This window comes from Falco biarmicus, chromosome 4, assembly GCF_023638135.1.
Source record: "Falco biarmicus isolate bFalBia1 chromosome 4, bFalBia1.pri, whole genome shotgun sequence".
NCBI classification, from domain to species: Eukaryota; Metazoa; Chordata; class Aves; order Falconiformes; family Falconidae; genus Falco; species Falco biarmicus.
The window spans coordinates 25773372-25787690 of NC_079291.1; the positions used below are offsets into that span (position 1 = coordinate 25773372).

At 39.5% G+C, this 14319-nt stretch overlaps 1 protein-coding gene across 2 annotated transcripts in view; it reads right to left on the minus strand.

Moving 5' to 3' along the window:
• Positions 1-14319, minus strand: part of CNTNAP2 (contactin associated protein 2) — a 1159974-nt gene that overhangs the window by 117940 nt on the left and 1027715 nt on the right. For both annotated transcript variants that reach the window (XM_056337119.1, XM_056337120.1), the window contains one exon: positions 13928-14098. In XM_056337119.1, coding sequence (XP_056193094.1) covers positions 13928-14098 — 171 coding nt within the window. The remainder of the gene's footprint in view (positions 1-13927; positions 14099-14319) is intronic.

Sequence of the window (14319 nt, forward strand, 5' to 3'; positions counted from 1 at the left end):
AGGAGGTGCTTTTTTGGGTTGAAGATGACAGCTCGCTGTGGGGATCTGTTTGAAGCCCGCTGTAATGTTTTTCATCAATTTCAGTCAAAAATAATGCTGACGGACTGTAAGACTATTAGTTTGCTGCTGATAATCTATTTTCTGCCACTCTTTCCCTTGGTTAACCTCTAATACTGAATACATGCCTCTCTGGATGGAATTGGAATATAGCAGTGAGCTGTTTTGCTGAAGCTCATGCTAGATAAGACTACAGCGATAGTAGAAGGTAGAAGGAAGCAATTAAAAAGTATATTAATTACCAGTAGTGTATCACTCATAGTAAATGTGTGTTTCTGGAGCATGGCACCAGGATGGCTTTTGTCTGTGTTCATATGGCTAGGGGATTCTAATACCATCTACTAAATAAGATTTTGCCAGCGTGGTCTGTATTTCTGGCAGCTAAAAGTGTGCGTTATTGCCGTTTCCTGCATAATTCAGTTCCGAAAAGTAAATCACAAAGCGCAATATCTTCCTTTTTTTTTCTCCAGTGCATGCATGACTTATCCTCTTGGATTACATTAAGAAAGTCAAAGAAATTTGTTACAAGCAAACATATAAAGAAAACAAAAATTATAGGTCATAATTCTGCTAGTCTGTTGGCTAGTCCACAGCATCAAACTTAATATTGTTGTGCACATGTCATTTGCACCAACTTCCACCCCAATCTACATATTCTGAAACATTTGCAGGTGTGTTTCAGTGCTTCCTTGTTGCTATTTCATATGAGTTCAGCTCACAACACTGTTTCCTGCACACACCCCCCGGTTTTCAGTATTTAAGGGAATAATAGACTGAGATACTACAGCGTGGGGTAACTTCCTCAAGTGCACATTTACAGCTGCATTGTTTCAACAATACTAGTGTTAAAAGCAGGCTACTCACTACCCTAGGCTGCTTTCAAAAGGTTAAGAAGTTCCATATAGAAAGAGGCATCTCTGGTGGATGCAGCACTTCTCAGTTACAGCGGGCTTTTGGTAGGGAGCGATTACACCAGTGAGGCACTGTGTTTCCATGCACACACAAGATTAGATTACTCTTTTGGAGCAGAAAACGGTTCAGAATTAATGACCCTTCCCCAAGGTTTCCCTAGGGTGGTCCAACCTGCTGTCTGACTGCAGCTGAGAGGGAACTTTAACTGCTGGAAACCTGTCTTGACCTTTTCCAAAGCACACAGGCTACTTGCAACCTGCTAAATGTTCTCCAGGTGCAAGATAGTAAAATAAATAAATAAATAAATAAATAAATAAATAAATAAATAAATAAATAAAAATGGTTCTGGCTTCTCTCACCTTGTGGATGGAAACCAATTCTCTTTCTACTAGCAGACAACCACTTACACAATTGTAATTCACAATATTTTGGAAAGGCGTAACTGTACTGGTGAACAATATGAAGGGAAATCAGAACTGAATACAGCACCTTCCTCATCATGAGTAAGCATCTGTGTGAGGACAAAGATAAGGTGGTATTTGATTTTGAAAATGACTAAGAATCAGTTATTTTTGTTTAACTTTAAAATAAACTCAACTATCAACCAACCAATCAAGCAAAAATACCAGTCTTCCTACACAGTAGATTAGATTGCTTTGAGGGGTGAAATATTTTGCATGTAAATGAAAGTACCACATTTTCTCACAAAAGATCGTGCAAAGGCCAAATATGCCCTAAGAAGATAATTATTTATTATATTTATTAATTACTTCAGTTATGCTAATTGCATTCCAGCTGTCTTGTAGATAAGCACTTGGAAACAACTCATATTTTTATGATTATATTTTAGTTGATGTAGCAATTTTAAGCTAAGGACATCAAGAATAAAAAATAACATTATTGTCTTGCGTAAAAAGGGAACCAAAGCAAAGACATGTGAAAGGACTTGTTTAAGGTCAAACACCAGATATGGTTAGAGCAGGGATTGAGAAAATACCTACTTGCTTTACTTCTAAGGCAATAAATACAATTTCAGATAGACGACGCTACCTCCCAGCCAGCCAGCCCTCTTCCAATAACTACTTAGCTGCCTGGAAGGAGGGAAGGAACAGTTACTCAGCTGAAGGTCCTGTTGATTCATCTCATGAGAGTTACTAAAGCTTAAGAAAATACAGCAGCAACATCTTCTGGTCTCTTTTGTGAGACATGATTCACACAAAGGGAACTACAGTGAGTGCTCTGAGTGGAAAAGGAGAGGAGGCGTGTACTTTCCTGTCTATAGTGGGTTATAATATACTTCATTATATCCTTTTAACTGCAACACTTTACCATGAAACTGAATTGGTCCTATGCAACAGAAGACACCCCAACCAGCAGGAAGCACCAACATCATAACAGAGATCTCCCATGTAGCATATAAAGGGTTTTGTGTAACTGGTAGTTACTTTTTTGTTGGATGAAAGGCAAAATGAAAGTGGGTGCTAACGTTCATGCAATAAAATTATGTTTGAGCATGGTGAAGTATCAGAGAGATTTTTTGAGAGGAGAGAGCACTGCCTTCTCCTATGAAAAATTGCTATAAATTTGCCATGGTTCTAAAAATGCTGAGCAATGGGTCTGGGTGCTTACAAGCAGATACAAAGGATACTAACACTCCTCTCAAATACGTCATGTCTGAATGTCATAAATATGAGCAAAAGTGGTAAATTGTGGATCATACTATAAATGGCAAGAGCCTGGTGCAGACCTGAAAAGTAGACATCAAGACTGTCACTCTTCTGTGGTGCGATTTTGAGAAAGCACATTGCCTGTGTCCTTTTCTTCTTTTTCTGTGGTGTTTTTCCTATTCTGTAATTCCTGTATTAGCTGTAGGTTCTGCTGTAGATCATACTTAAAGGCTTCTAAAGGTGTTCACACATGCCTGGGTGGTAGCTACCAAAAAACTTCTACATCTGACCAGGTGCTGCTGATGATATGAATTCATTTATTTTTCTGCCTGGCCATGTAAGTTTTTGTCATTTGTAGCGGCTGTTTTATAAGCAATTTTTGATGGCTGCTATTTATTTCTCTGTGGCTGTCAAGGGGTCACCATCAGGGTGAGAACCCTGTTGCAGTGTCCTAACACAATAAAAAGGCCATCCAAAAATATGACTCAAGTTTACTTTTAGTGTAGTAACTCTTATACGAAAAGGGTACGTGCAAGGAGGCAGGCTGGATGCACTTGACTAACTGTGGCTCCCTTTCAACAAAAGCTTTAGACAAAGATTTTCTTCTCTGAAAACTATACCTGTAGCAATTTATGGTTGCCAACATTCAGGGTAGACTCCCTGAAATGGAAGATAATATCTTTGGCACTGTTTACTTTTTTTATGCTGCAACAGGAAAAAGTATCTACAAAAAATACAAACCAGGAGTATGATGGAGTGGTTCGGGAACGTGAGAAACAGAATTGACATGATAAAGGTAAAAATATGCGCTCTGACTTCATAACAATTAGAAAACTCCTGTAACATTGGCTGAGGCTAAAGGGCAGAGCCATGTGGTACGTGCTCAGTTGTAATGGGTACGTGAGTAAGGGCTTTGCCTGGTTTAGCCACTTTGTCTTAACTACTTCGCTTCCCTGTATGCATGAGTACCACAAAATGTAAACCCAACAGAAGACCCATTCCTATCTCATGCTGTAACAGTGGAAAACAAAAAACAGGTGAGTAAAAGTATTTATGACCGTATAAAACATTAGTTGTTAAGAATTCATACTAATAGGGAGTTGTCTGCAGTACGCAAGTAGAGATAAAATGCACCACAGTGATCCAAGCGCTATTTTAAAAACAAAGTCAAGACGTATAGATCATGAGGATACAAAAAGCCTAAGTTATGAGAGATAGTGTAATGGCAGCCTTGTGATAACTGCCTTCATGCTCTTAAAAAATAGATTCACTGTTTTATATACTTTTAAAACAAGTTTTACATGGATGTTTTTCTTTTCTTTTAAAATATAAGAAATTATACATGTGTGCAAGTTTTCTGAATGAAAAGTCAAAAGAATAAATATTTTTTTACCTTATCCTCAGAATAACTGTAGCAAGGCAAGGTAGATAGACAGAGACTAAGCTGAGAGTGACTTAAAAAGTAATTAATTTTCATCATGATTTAAACTGATACTTTTTAAAACTAGCATTTAAACCGACGTTATGCTGTAAAGTGTTAGGAAAACCTATATCCAAAACTTTATGTGAACATTCAGCATCTACCAGACTATAATGTTCTCGCAAGTACTTAAAGAGAAGAAAGTTATATTTATTTGAATAATCTATTGACATAATTTGAATTAATTGTGTGCATAAATATTTGAAGCATTATGGATACAATTGTATTATCAGTAAAAGAACCTCCTCTTTCATTGTATCTATAATTTAGGTACAGATCTTTTTCTACTTTAAAAAAGAATTGCTTTGGTGAAGACAATGAAAGATAATTTAGACTTTCAATAGGCTAACTTAGCACTTGCCAACACTTTATTTAAACAGTCCAACTTAAAGAAAAAGAAAGTAGTTTACAGTGTACCAAGACCCTTTTTAAACACTCAGAAGAAAGGTTCTCCAAAGCATCCAAATGAATTAGGACCAGAAGACCCACTGGACTCAGGCCATACATCCTCAGGGAACAACACAGCTTGGCTGGACCATTTCAGATTTCCTCACACATGGTATTTCAGTATATGGAATGATGTTGATGATTAGTATTAGAATCATGGAATCATTTAGACTGGAAAAAAGATCAAGTCCAACCATTAACCCAACACTGCCAAGCTCACCAGTAACCATGTCCCTAAGCACTGTGTCTATGTGTTTTTTAAACACCTCCAGGGATGGTGATTCCACCGCCTGCCTGGGCAGCCTGTTCCAGTGCTTGAGAAGAAATGTCTCCTAATGTCCAATCTAAACCTCCTCTGACGCAACTTGAGTCCATTTCCTCCTGTCCTGTCACTTGTTACCTGGGAGCAGAGACCGACCCCCCCTACCCACAGCCCCTGTCAGGCAGCTGTAGGGAGCCATCAGGTCCTGCCTGAGCCCCCTCCTCTCCAGGCTGAACACCCCCAGTTCCCTCAGCTGAATGAGGCAGAGACCCCCATGACACAGGACATGGAAAAGGCTGAGGGAATGAACGCCTTCTTTGCCTCAGTCTTTACTAGCAAGACCAGCCTTCAGGAATCCCAGGCCTCAGAGATTAGGGACAAAGTCTGGAGCAGGGGTGTTGGACCAGATGACCTCCAGACATCTCTTCCATACTCATCCAAGTTGTGATTGTGTGATTGCAGAGACTGCATGGGCTATTTACCTACTGAAAGAGCAGTTGAGATTCATTTTAATCCCATGGGCAGGATGTTGTCAAAATCACATATTTGTCCTTTGCCGAGATAAGCATTTTAAAATATTAAAGTATTTTTGAGGAAAAAAATATTTTTGCACCTCAGGTAGGTCTCCTAGCCACTAGGTCTATCCCTTCATTTACTCCATAACTCATTAAAAATGCCACTATGAAATGAGATAAAGAATGATATAAAGAATGAGATATTCAAAGTCATTGTTTCCTCATGATCTAGTGATCAGAGCATCCACAGATGCAGTAGAAGGTAGGTATCTGAAACTCCTGTGGGCAGAGGAATGCACTGGGAACATCTGCCAAGTCTGGCCACATAAGGTAGGCAGAGTGACGCCTACTCCACTGAAACCAGAGCTCTTCATGTGCTACTCAGCTGTTACAAAGGTGCAGGCACATCTGAGCATGCCAGAGGGTACATCCTGAGGAAATTCCTTTGGAAAATTCAGGCTAAGCCAGGCTTGACACACTTTCCACTAGGTGACAGCTGAATAGGGTGTTTTGGGTATCAAAATTTCGTACTGAGATGCTTAAGCCTGCTGGTGGATCTAGCCTTTGACATCTTGTCTTCAGGAGACACATCCAGTCATGAAGTCAATCAAATTCAGTCATAACTATTGAGAAGAGAGGAAGCTTGTCCTCCTAGTTGGTTGTGGAAGATGTTGCCCTTAACCCTGTTAAAAGCAGAAAACTCAGTGACTAAGCTGGGCTGAAGAAGTCAACTGAGGTCAGTGGCATCCTGCTACTACTTACCTCATGAACTAATGCAAGAAGGCACACAATCACTTCAAAGAGAAGCAGGATGAGAATGTCTTTACCTATAAGTTTGTTGACCTCAGTTCTGCAAGTTAATTTTTTTTCAAATTACAGGAAATTACAAAGAAAATGTAAAATAATGGAGTTACCATAGTTTAATGACTTAACGTCCAGATTTTACCCTGCAGTTGAGCAAGGTAGGAGTGGACAAAAAGCCAGTAAGTGAGTCAGAAAACACTTTCTAATGTGTGACAGAACACAAAGAATATGAAAGCATATAAAAGATTTAACAAAGTCAATGTAATAGATAACCTTCTTTAAGTTAAAAAAACCCTCTGATTTTGGGAAGAAGAGAATTGTTACAGATCTAGAATATTTGATTTTCTTCCAAAAAGAGCAGAGGTGGAAACCAGAATTGTACACAGATTGTTGATGAGATGGATGAAGTACGGGTCATCAGAAAATTAAAGGACCTCTAATTTGTTTTGGGCCCAGTCCTATTTAGTGTTATAATGCATAACTTTGCACAAGAAGTCAGTATATGCCTGATTTTTTTTGCCAGTAACACAATGTTGGAAAGGTCAGAAAATAACATACAATAAACAGGATCCCAGTGTGATCGGCCAAAAATTCCTGGGACACAGTGGGCAGGCTACAATTGCGTTGTACAAGGCACTAGTAAACCATTATCAGAACTAATGTGAATAGCTCTGATTACCTGTGTTTAAGAAAGAAGACTTAAAGGTGAAATGAGTAGGGAGAACTTTATTAGCATAAGCAGGGAAAGCAACAAGACAAAATATCTTATGAGAAGAGGTGACATGAGTTTGTCTTGCTTAACATAGCAATTAAAAACTGAGAGAGGATATGATTGCTCCATAAATACTCAAGGGGAGAGTAAATGCTAGGAAGGGAAAATAATTAGTTCAGCCAAAGAACAATACTGAAAGAGGAATGAATGGCTATAAACAAATGAGACAAATAAAAACCCTTTAGGAATTAAAAGATTTCGAACAAACAAAGGTGCAAGTCTGAAACAGCTGTCCAGCTAGCAAATATTTGAATTATTTTTATAGAGAGTTGAACAAATGTAGGGAGCTAGACATGGATTATGCATCATGGTTGTCTGTGACAGCGAGGGTCTAAATTCAAGGACCTAGAAGGTCTGTTCCTGTCACATGCCTAAGACACCTGGTAATTTTGTGCAGTATAGTAAATATTTACTTTCTGCAGGAAAAAGGTCAGCCCACATGAAGAAAGTAAAAGCATATGCAGTTTCAGCATGTACTGAAAGTAGGCTGGAAATGAGGGTGAAGACCTGAGATGAGCTAGTGAGTGGCAGGGCTAGCAACAGTTTGCTATGTGTTGCACGTATTTAGCGCAATGCAAACCAAAGTTAGGGAGAAATATGCTTTTGGAATGCCAACCAGTTCCCACCTTGAACTTTATGTGAGCTGTAACTGATTTATGAGACACTGCCCATAAAATGACTATTAAAGTGGCATTCATGGCAAGGAGAAAAACATCCCAGCACCCTTGAAAAGAAAGAGGCAATGCCGAGGGGATGCTGTACAGCACTGTGCACTGCAGGGTCACAAAGGCTGCACTGACATTCAGGCAGACCAGAGTAGAGCATCCTGTGCCCCACCAGAGTCCAAGGTAGTTGCAGAAGAGCTACTGATGGCCTTAATTTCCCCACAGCACTATCCCTAGGATTTTCTATCAGTCAGTTTTAGCCAGCTCTCCAGCTGGGATGTTTATTTGCTGCCTTTGGCTTGCTCCCACATGCCAGCCTGGGCACCTGTCCCCACCTGCTAACTGGGAACAAGGACACAGGTGAAACTGGCCTTCTCAGACAGGTCATAAATTGCCCTGTTTGCCTATCAGGCCTTTCAGTATCACCTCCTTCGTCCGAAAAGGACTATTATCTTGAAAATAATGGTGCTTGCAGTTCTTCAGATTAGTTTTTTTTATTTTTATTATTATTTGTAACTTTCATATTGTCCTGGAACAGGATGAGAGTTTGCAAATACTGCTGTAAAAATATTTGGGTCAAAAATTTCCCTGAAGAAATGTAATGTTTTTCCATTTAATTTGATAACTTCTTACTGGTCTCTGGGATGAAGAGATTCCTCAGTGTCTTATGAATTCTTTGACGTGTGGCTAATGCAACATGCTCTCCTAGGGGGCTGTTTTTCAGAAAAGTGACCTTCTACTAGGAAAGCAAAGTAACAACTCAATTAAAAGGAACAACAAAGGTCACACTGTTTTCCCTACCCAGCTAGAAAAATAAAGCAGTGGAAAATGTAAGCTGCATTTACGTTAACGTATGGGAATTTAAAGAGTATCATGTGGAAAACTCATTGATATGGTAGAATTCCATTTTAGGGTGCCTCTGGAGAAAGAAATGATGAAGTTATTAAAATTTGTAAGAAAATATATTAATCAGCTATGTGTTAGAGTACTCAGTCTGTAGGAACAAATGCTGTCTGGGCAGAAGCAAAGAGCCATGGGAATCATGGTCCCTGGTCTGCCACTTCTCGTCTGATTTTGAAGAAGTGACTTACGGTTCAACTAGGCAGCCCAGAAATAGGTAAACGCAAGAAGCAATGCAGGACCTTTCTCTTCAAATGAAAACATTGTGTAACAGAGTGCTGTCAGTATCCCTTGCCCACAGAGCAGGCAGACCCATCCAAAGCCACACTGCTGCTCTCATTAGCGAGCTGTGCCATGCAATGTCTTCCACAGCAGCCAAGTTCACCGATCGCTCCTTGGGGAGGCCTTTAGGGCAGGAGCATTGCAGGGGTTATCAGCCAAGTGGCATCTCTGAATGTAGGGGTTGTAAATATGTCTAGCTTTCTACAATAAATTAATAAGAAAGCTCCTTCCTCTCTTACATGTTCATGCCAGGATAAAACCAAGCTGACCTTTATTTCTCTAAGCCTCTTTTTTTTTTTTTTTTTTTTGTGGCAAAACTGACTTGCTGTTTACTTCCTTCAGAATAGTAACGGTGAGACAAAATTCATTAGCATCTGTAAATTGCTTGGGAGTGCTGGGATGAGAGGAGCAACAGAAGTGAGCAAAGTATTTTTTTCAGTAGAATTATATGATAGTGTTATTAAGGATGTTTTCTGGAAACAGTTTAATTCAACACAAGCTTTCTAGAGCAAAAGTCCTGGTAATCTGATACAAAACGGTGATAGTAGATGCTTCTTCCCAAATTCTCAGAAATATGCCCCTTCCAAAATTTGCTTTCAGGAATACATCTCTTCCAAAACTTAAGATTTCTCTCCATCAGAAAATTCAGATGTTGTCTATTTGACAAACATTTCACAGGTACGAAGGAGCTGGGTTTTTGTAGTCATAACTCTCCAAAGTCTTCAACCCGCACTCCATAAATGAACAAAACCATACCCTTGCTCATTTGACCCGAATCAGATATGTTGATATACAGCCGGATTTTAGGTAGCCCCCTGCCTGCTGCCCAGTTTCACATTTGGATACTGGAGTCCTATTTCCCTGCACTTCAATGGCTCTAACCAGGCTCCATTCTGCAAAGCAGACATTTCCAGGGAAAAGCAACTGCAAGGAAGAACTCAACAGGAAGGGAGCTGAGAATCTTCAAGAATTCACAGCAGGATTCTTGGCATGTTTTGTTTGGCAACATTCAACCCTGATGTGCTTAAAAAAGGGACCATTTGGATCACTGGTGAAGACCTGGAGGATCCATGTTGCTTTTGGCTGATGCAGAGGCTGCTGCTTCATCTCACACATGCTCGGTCTGCTCCTGCCCTCTGCACCAAGGGGACTGGGGTAAAGCCAAAGGATGGATGACTTAGGGCAATGGCCAACCGAACTGGTAGTAGCAGGTGGGTCTCTTATGGCAGATATATGCATCTGATGGACCACACAGCTTATTTCAGTTCGCAGAAGTGCCACATACTACATCCAACTCCCTGTTACTTCTCCAAGCAAGTGCCAGCTCTATTACACATCCCCAATACAGTTATATGGAGAGCAGGTGCCAGATTTCATAGGTGCCTGGGTGAGCAAACGAGGAGCTCTGAGAAAGGTGCCAAGCAGTTCCCTAAAACGACATTCAAACTTTTTGTGGATTGTGTTTATGAAAGGCACTGAAAATGAACTGTCTGAGACTTGCCCTGGCAGGCTTTTAGACAGCAGGTTACAATCCTCTGGTACAGGTTACAAGCAGGTCACGGTTAAATAAGGAAAATAATGCCCATGGCAGTAGGCTTGAATGAATGAAAAATGTATTTTTATAGGAAGACTGGATTTCAGGTTAAACTCTCCCAAAAGTGTATAGGAAAGCTCTAAAAGAAAAAGCATATTTTTTGTTTGTTTGTTTGTTTGTTTTTTCTCTCTTTAAAAAACAGTTTTAATTTAAAAAACATCTGGAAATTTTGACCAGTGACAAAGGTTTCTGGAAGCACTGCCATACAGAAAAATATATACCTCACTCAGCTACCTCCTTCCTAAGCCAACCTAGTTACTGTCAGCTGACCAGCCAGCTATAAAAATAATGGGGTTCTGCAGATTTACTGATGTATGTAAAAATTGAGGCTTCAGGTAATTCTACATCTCTGCCAACAGTTCCATGAATGGTGACAAGTACGAGCCTGCCAGAGGGGCTGCTTGATAAATGGGATAACTAAAGACTTCAGCTACGTTCACAGACTTTTAGCATTGTTTTTTTCATGGCAGGCTTCCTTGTCAGCTGTTTGGAAAAGCCGTTTCTTAAATCAGAGAAACATGTTCTTCCCTTCCTGTATTCCCCCTCTCCTCTGAGACAGCAGTCTGGGGCTTTGCTGAAGGCACATGATGTTACTCTTCTAGATACCACAAATTCCACCTCCTTTTCTTATAAACCTAGAGATTTATCTAGAGATTAGGAAATAATCTGTGCAGTCATTAGGCCTTAAGAAGCTCCAAGACAGCACACCAGTAAAACCACGTAATGAGGGACTACTCTTGTGCTTAGAGTAAAACACACAGTAGCAAACTGCTTTCCAAAGTCTTGAAACTAAGAATTTTACAGACCGAATGATTTGTTTCCCTAATGCATTCACCAAGTGCAGCAAGCCGATTAATATATTGCATATTGTAGAACCTTTCAGCTCCTGGTCTGCAGAGCTAGGCTTACACATCACTAACTATATATCACAGGTACACACAGGGATTTCACATGTAAGGGAAGAAGAAAAGAACATTTGCGCTTTCCACTGGCAGAATACTCATTTCAACATTTTTCTTTTGGAACTATAAAAGGTAAAGAAATCAAGAACAGGTTTTGCAGGAAGCCATTCCTCTTCAATGAGAGGTGTACCTGATGAGAAGGCAATGACAAAAGCGATGCACCCACTGAAGAGCAGCAGTTCGCAGCAGCTTGTGATGATGGCCATTATGCAAAATTGATACATTTGATACCAAACAGCCCTTCTACTAGAGAATGTGATGGGTTAGCTAGAAAGCAGCTTGTCAAAGGAAACCTGCTTCAGGATTTAGGGGCAATTCTGTAATTACCTTACTTAACCTTATGTTCCTATTAAGAAACAATTATTTTTTACAGGATTTCTGCAAAGGAGGAAGTCCTTTAAGAAGCAGCAGAGTCTACTGTAAGCCATGTAAGTAACTTCGGAAATTCAGAAACTTTACTTCTCATTTGAAGTAATTAAAAAAAACCCCACAAGTGCAGACTAGAATGAAACAAACACGAAAACTGTCTAAAACAAACATTCATTAAATAAACATGTAATTCAGAAGAAAGAGTTTCTTTTTGTTACTACACCTACAGTATTAAACTCTTCTTTAAGCTGTTACTGGTAAAACATTTAAGTCACAGAAAGGTCGATTTTCTGGGGCTCTGAAAATGTCAAGCAATGGCTTCCAGGAAAGACAGGGTAGAGTAAATGCACTTATATTGAATGACCTTCTTGGTACTTTTTAGCAAATACAGTCAGGATAGTTTTAATCAAGAGTATTTTACTACTTTAAACAGCAATAGCATGTTTGACCTTACAGACTTTTTTTATAGATGATATTTCAATTTCTGCCATTGAGAATTTGTAATCTAAAGTTTAGATTCAGGGGCATGAGGCAGAGGTTGAATTTATGCATACACCAGATCACAACAAAGTCAGTGGATCTCAAACATAAGCTTAAAATTAAACTCCTATTTAATGATATTCTGGGTATACCTCCACATGCATTCTTGAAGTAGTGGATCTATTCCACAAGCCATACAGCATGATTATTATTTAAACTGTGTCATGTGCAAAATAATTATAGTTACTGCCAACTCACTTTCATTTGCTATTGTTGTCATCTTCTAGCTAAGCAAACAGCATGGCTGCTGTGGTAACTACAACAACTAAGAACACCTTGCACACCACAGAAGACCAAGAAACTCTGAAAACACCCACCCCAACTGACTGCCAAGTACTACTTAAACTCAAAGTGAAATTAGAAAGAGCTGCCACTTCATTATTAAAGGGCTGTGCCTCCTGTTAATACAAACAAGACCTCCCTGCGCCTCAGTAGGAGCTATTTTGATTTGCCCCTGTTACAGAGTAACAAAAATTAGGATTAAGCACCATCAACTTAATTCCGTGTAGAAAGAAGGGAAGATGCCATCATCCACTTGGAACTTGGCACTTTACTCTTATCCAGAGGCAAAATTTAGTTAGATTTTTAAAGGGGTCTCCTAGTGGTTTCTAAATATCCATATTCTAATTTGTGTGTTTAGACTTTGAGAAGTGTTGAAAATGGCTTTTTGTTTTAATATTAGATGCCTGTATAAATCAAATTGAATCTGCCTAAAAATAGATTATGTGGGGTATGCAAACAATTCCTTTTCTTTCAACACCAGTGACTTTTGATGCTGATTTTTGTGCATCGATATTTAGAGCTGGGTCCTTGGCATCCACAGGTAGGTTCTGCAGCAAAAGCAAGCACAAACACTTTTCCCTGGTGCTAGAGCACAGGGAGGCAGCTTGCTGTGCTCCTGTCACCCTGCTGCTGTAACGTGCTGCTAGAGGCTGCAATAACAGCTGCACGTAGCACAGCAGGCCTGTCACTGCTCCTGTTTAGGGCAGGGTAAACTGGGTCGAGGGAGAACAAAGGAGGCATAAAACATTCCCCCCCCCCCCCCCCCCCCCAATTCAACTACTTCAATTTCACTAAGCAGAATTCAGGTACAGCTGAGGATTTTAGCATTTTCCTTGGAAAGTTTGCCCCTGGGGCGTTAAAAATGGTCTAAATAATAAAATTAACTTGTCTCTTGATATAATTATGCCCTCTTTTTTGGATCAGCAATTTTATTAATAGATAATACTGATAAAGATTTATCTTTATGAGATATTTTAAGAATTTTAAATATCATATGTCAATTTTCAGCTCTTTGGCTCCTTACAGTGCTGATTAGAATGGTCTCTCTTTTTTCTTTCTTTCCCTATTTCCAAAATGATGATGAGATAAAACAGGAAAAGCACACAGAGCTGAAGACACACAATTTAAAGAAATCTGGCATGGGATTTTGAAAAATCTTTACAGGTCAGTATCAATTTTATAACTGATGGTAGCAGTTCAAACCTTCTTTGTATTTCTCCCCTCAATAAACAATCCAAATATACTTCAAGTGCTCCTCCCATGTAAGGCAACTTGTGTCAAGCAGCTCAATTTGGAATTTTTTCCAGAATTTAGTGAACTTACACATTTTACTGAATGATACACATTTCTTGAAACCTACTACCTGACACAATCCCATTTCAGGTGCCAAGCTGAGTGATGGGAAGCACATACTTACATTTCAACTCCAGTTTGATGAAGTCAGTGTTCCCCAGATTCTCAAGAAACACCCCGTCTGAGGCTGATGTTTTGAAGTAGAAAGAGATGTCTGCGCTGGTTTCCCCTTGGAAGGTGGAGAAGTGAAGGTAGGATGATGAAGTAACAAAAGAAGCCGCATTCCAGTAATTTCCTGCATGGGATAGACAGGAAAGACACGTTTCAGTGCTCCCTTGAAGCTGTCTGAAAAGTTGAAGCTTTTAATGTCAATATATGTTATACTGCTGTCTATGCTGAAAAAAACCCCAAACCAAACACCTTGATTCTACAGCCTTGTTATTCTGGATATGATATGTCAGGTTGCAGAAGGTAGAGCAAGTTAATGGTACATTTAGTATCAAGTTCCTAATTTAT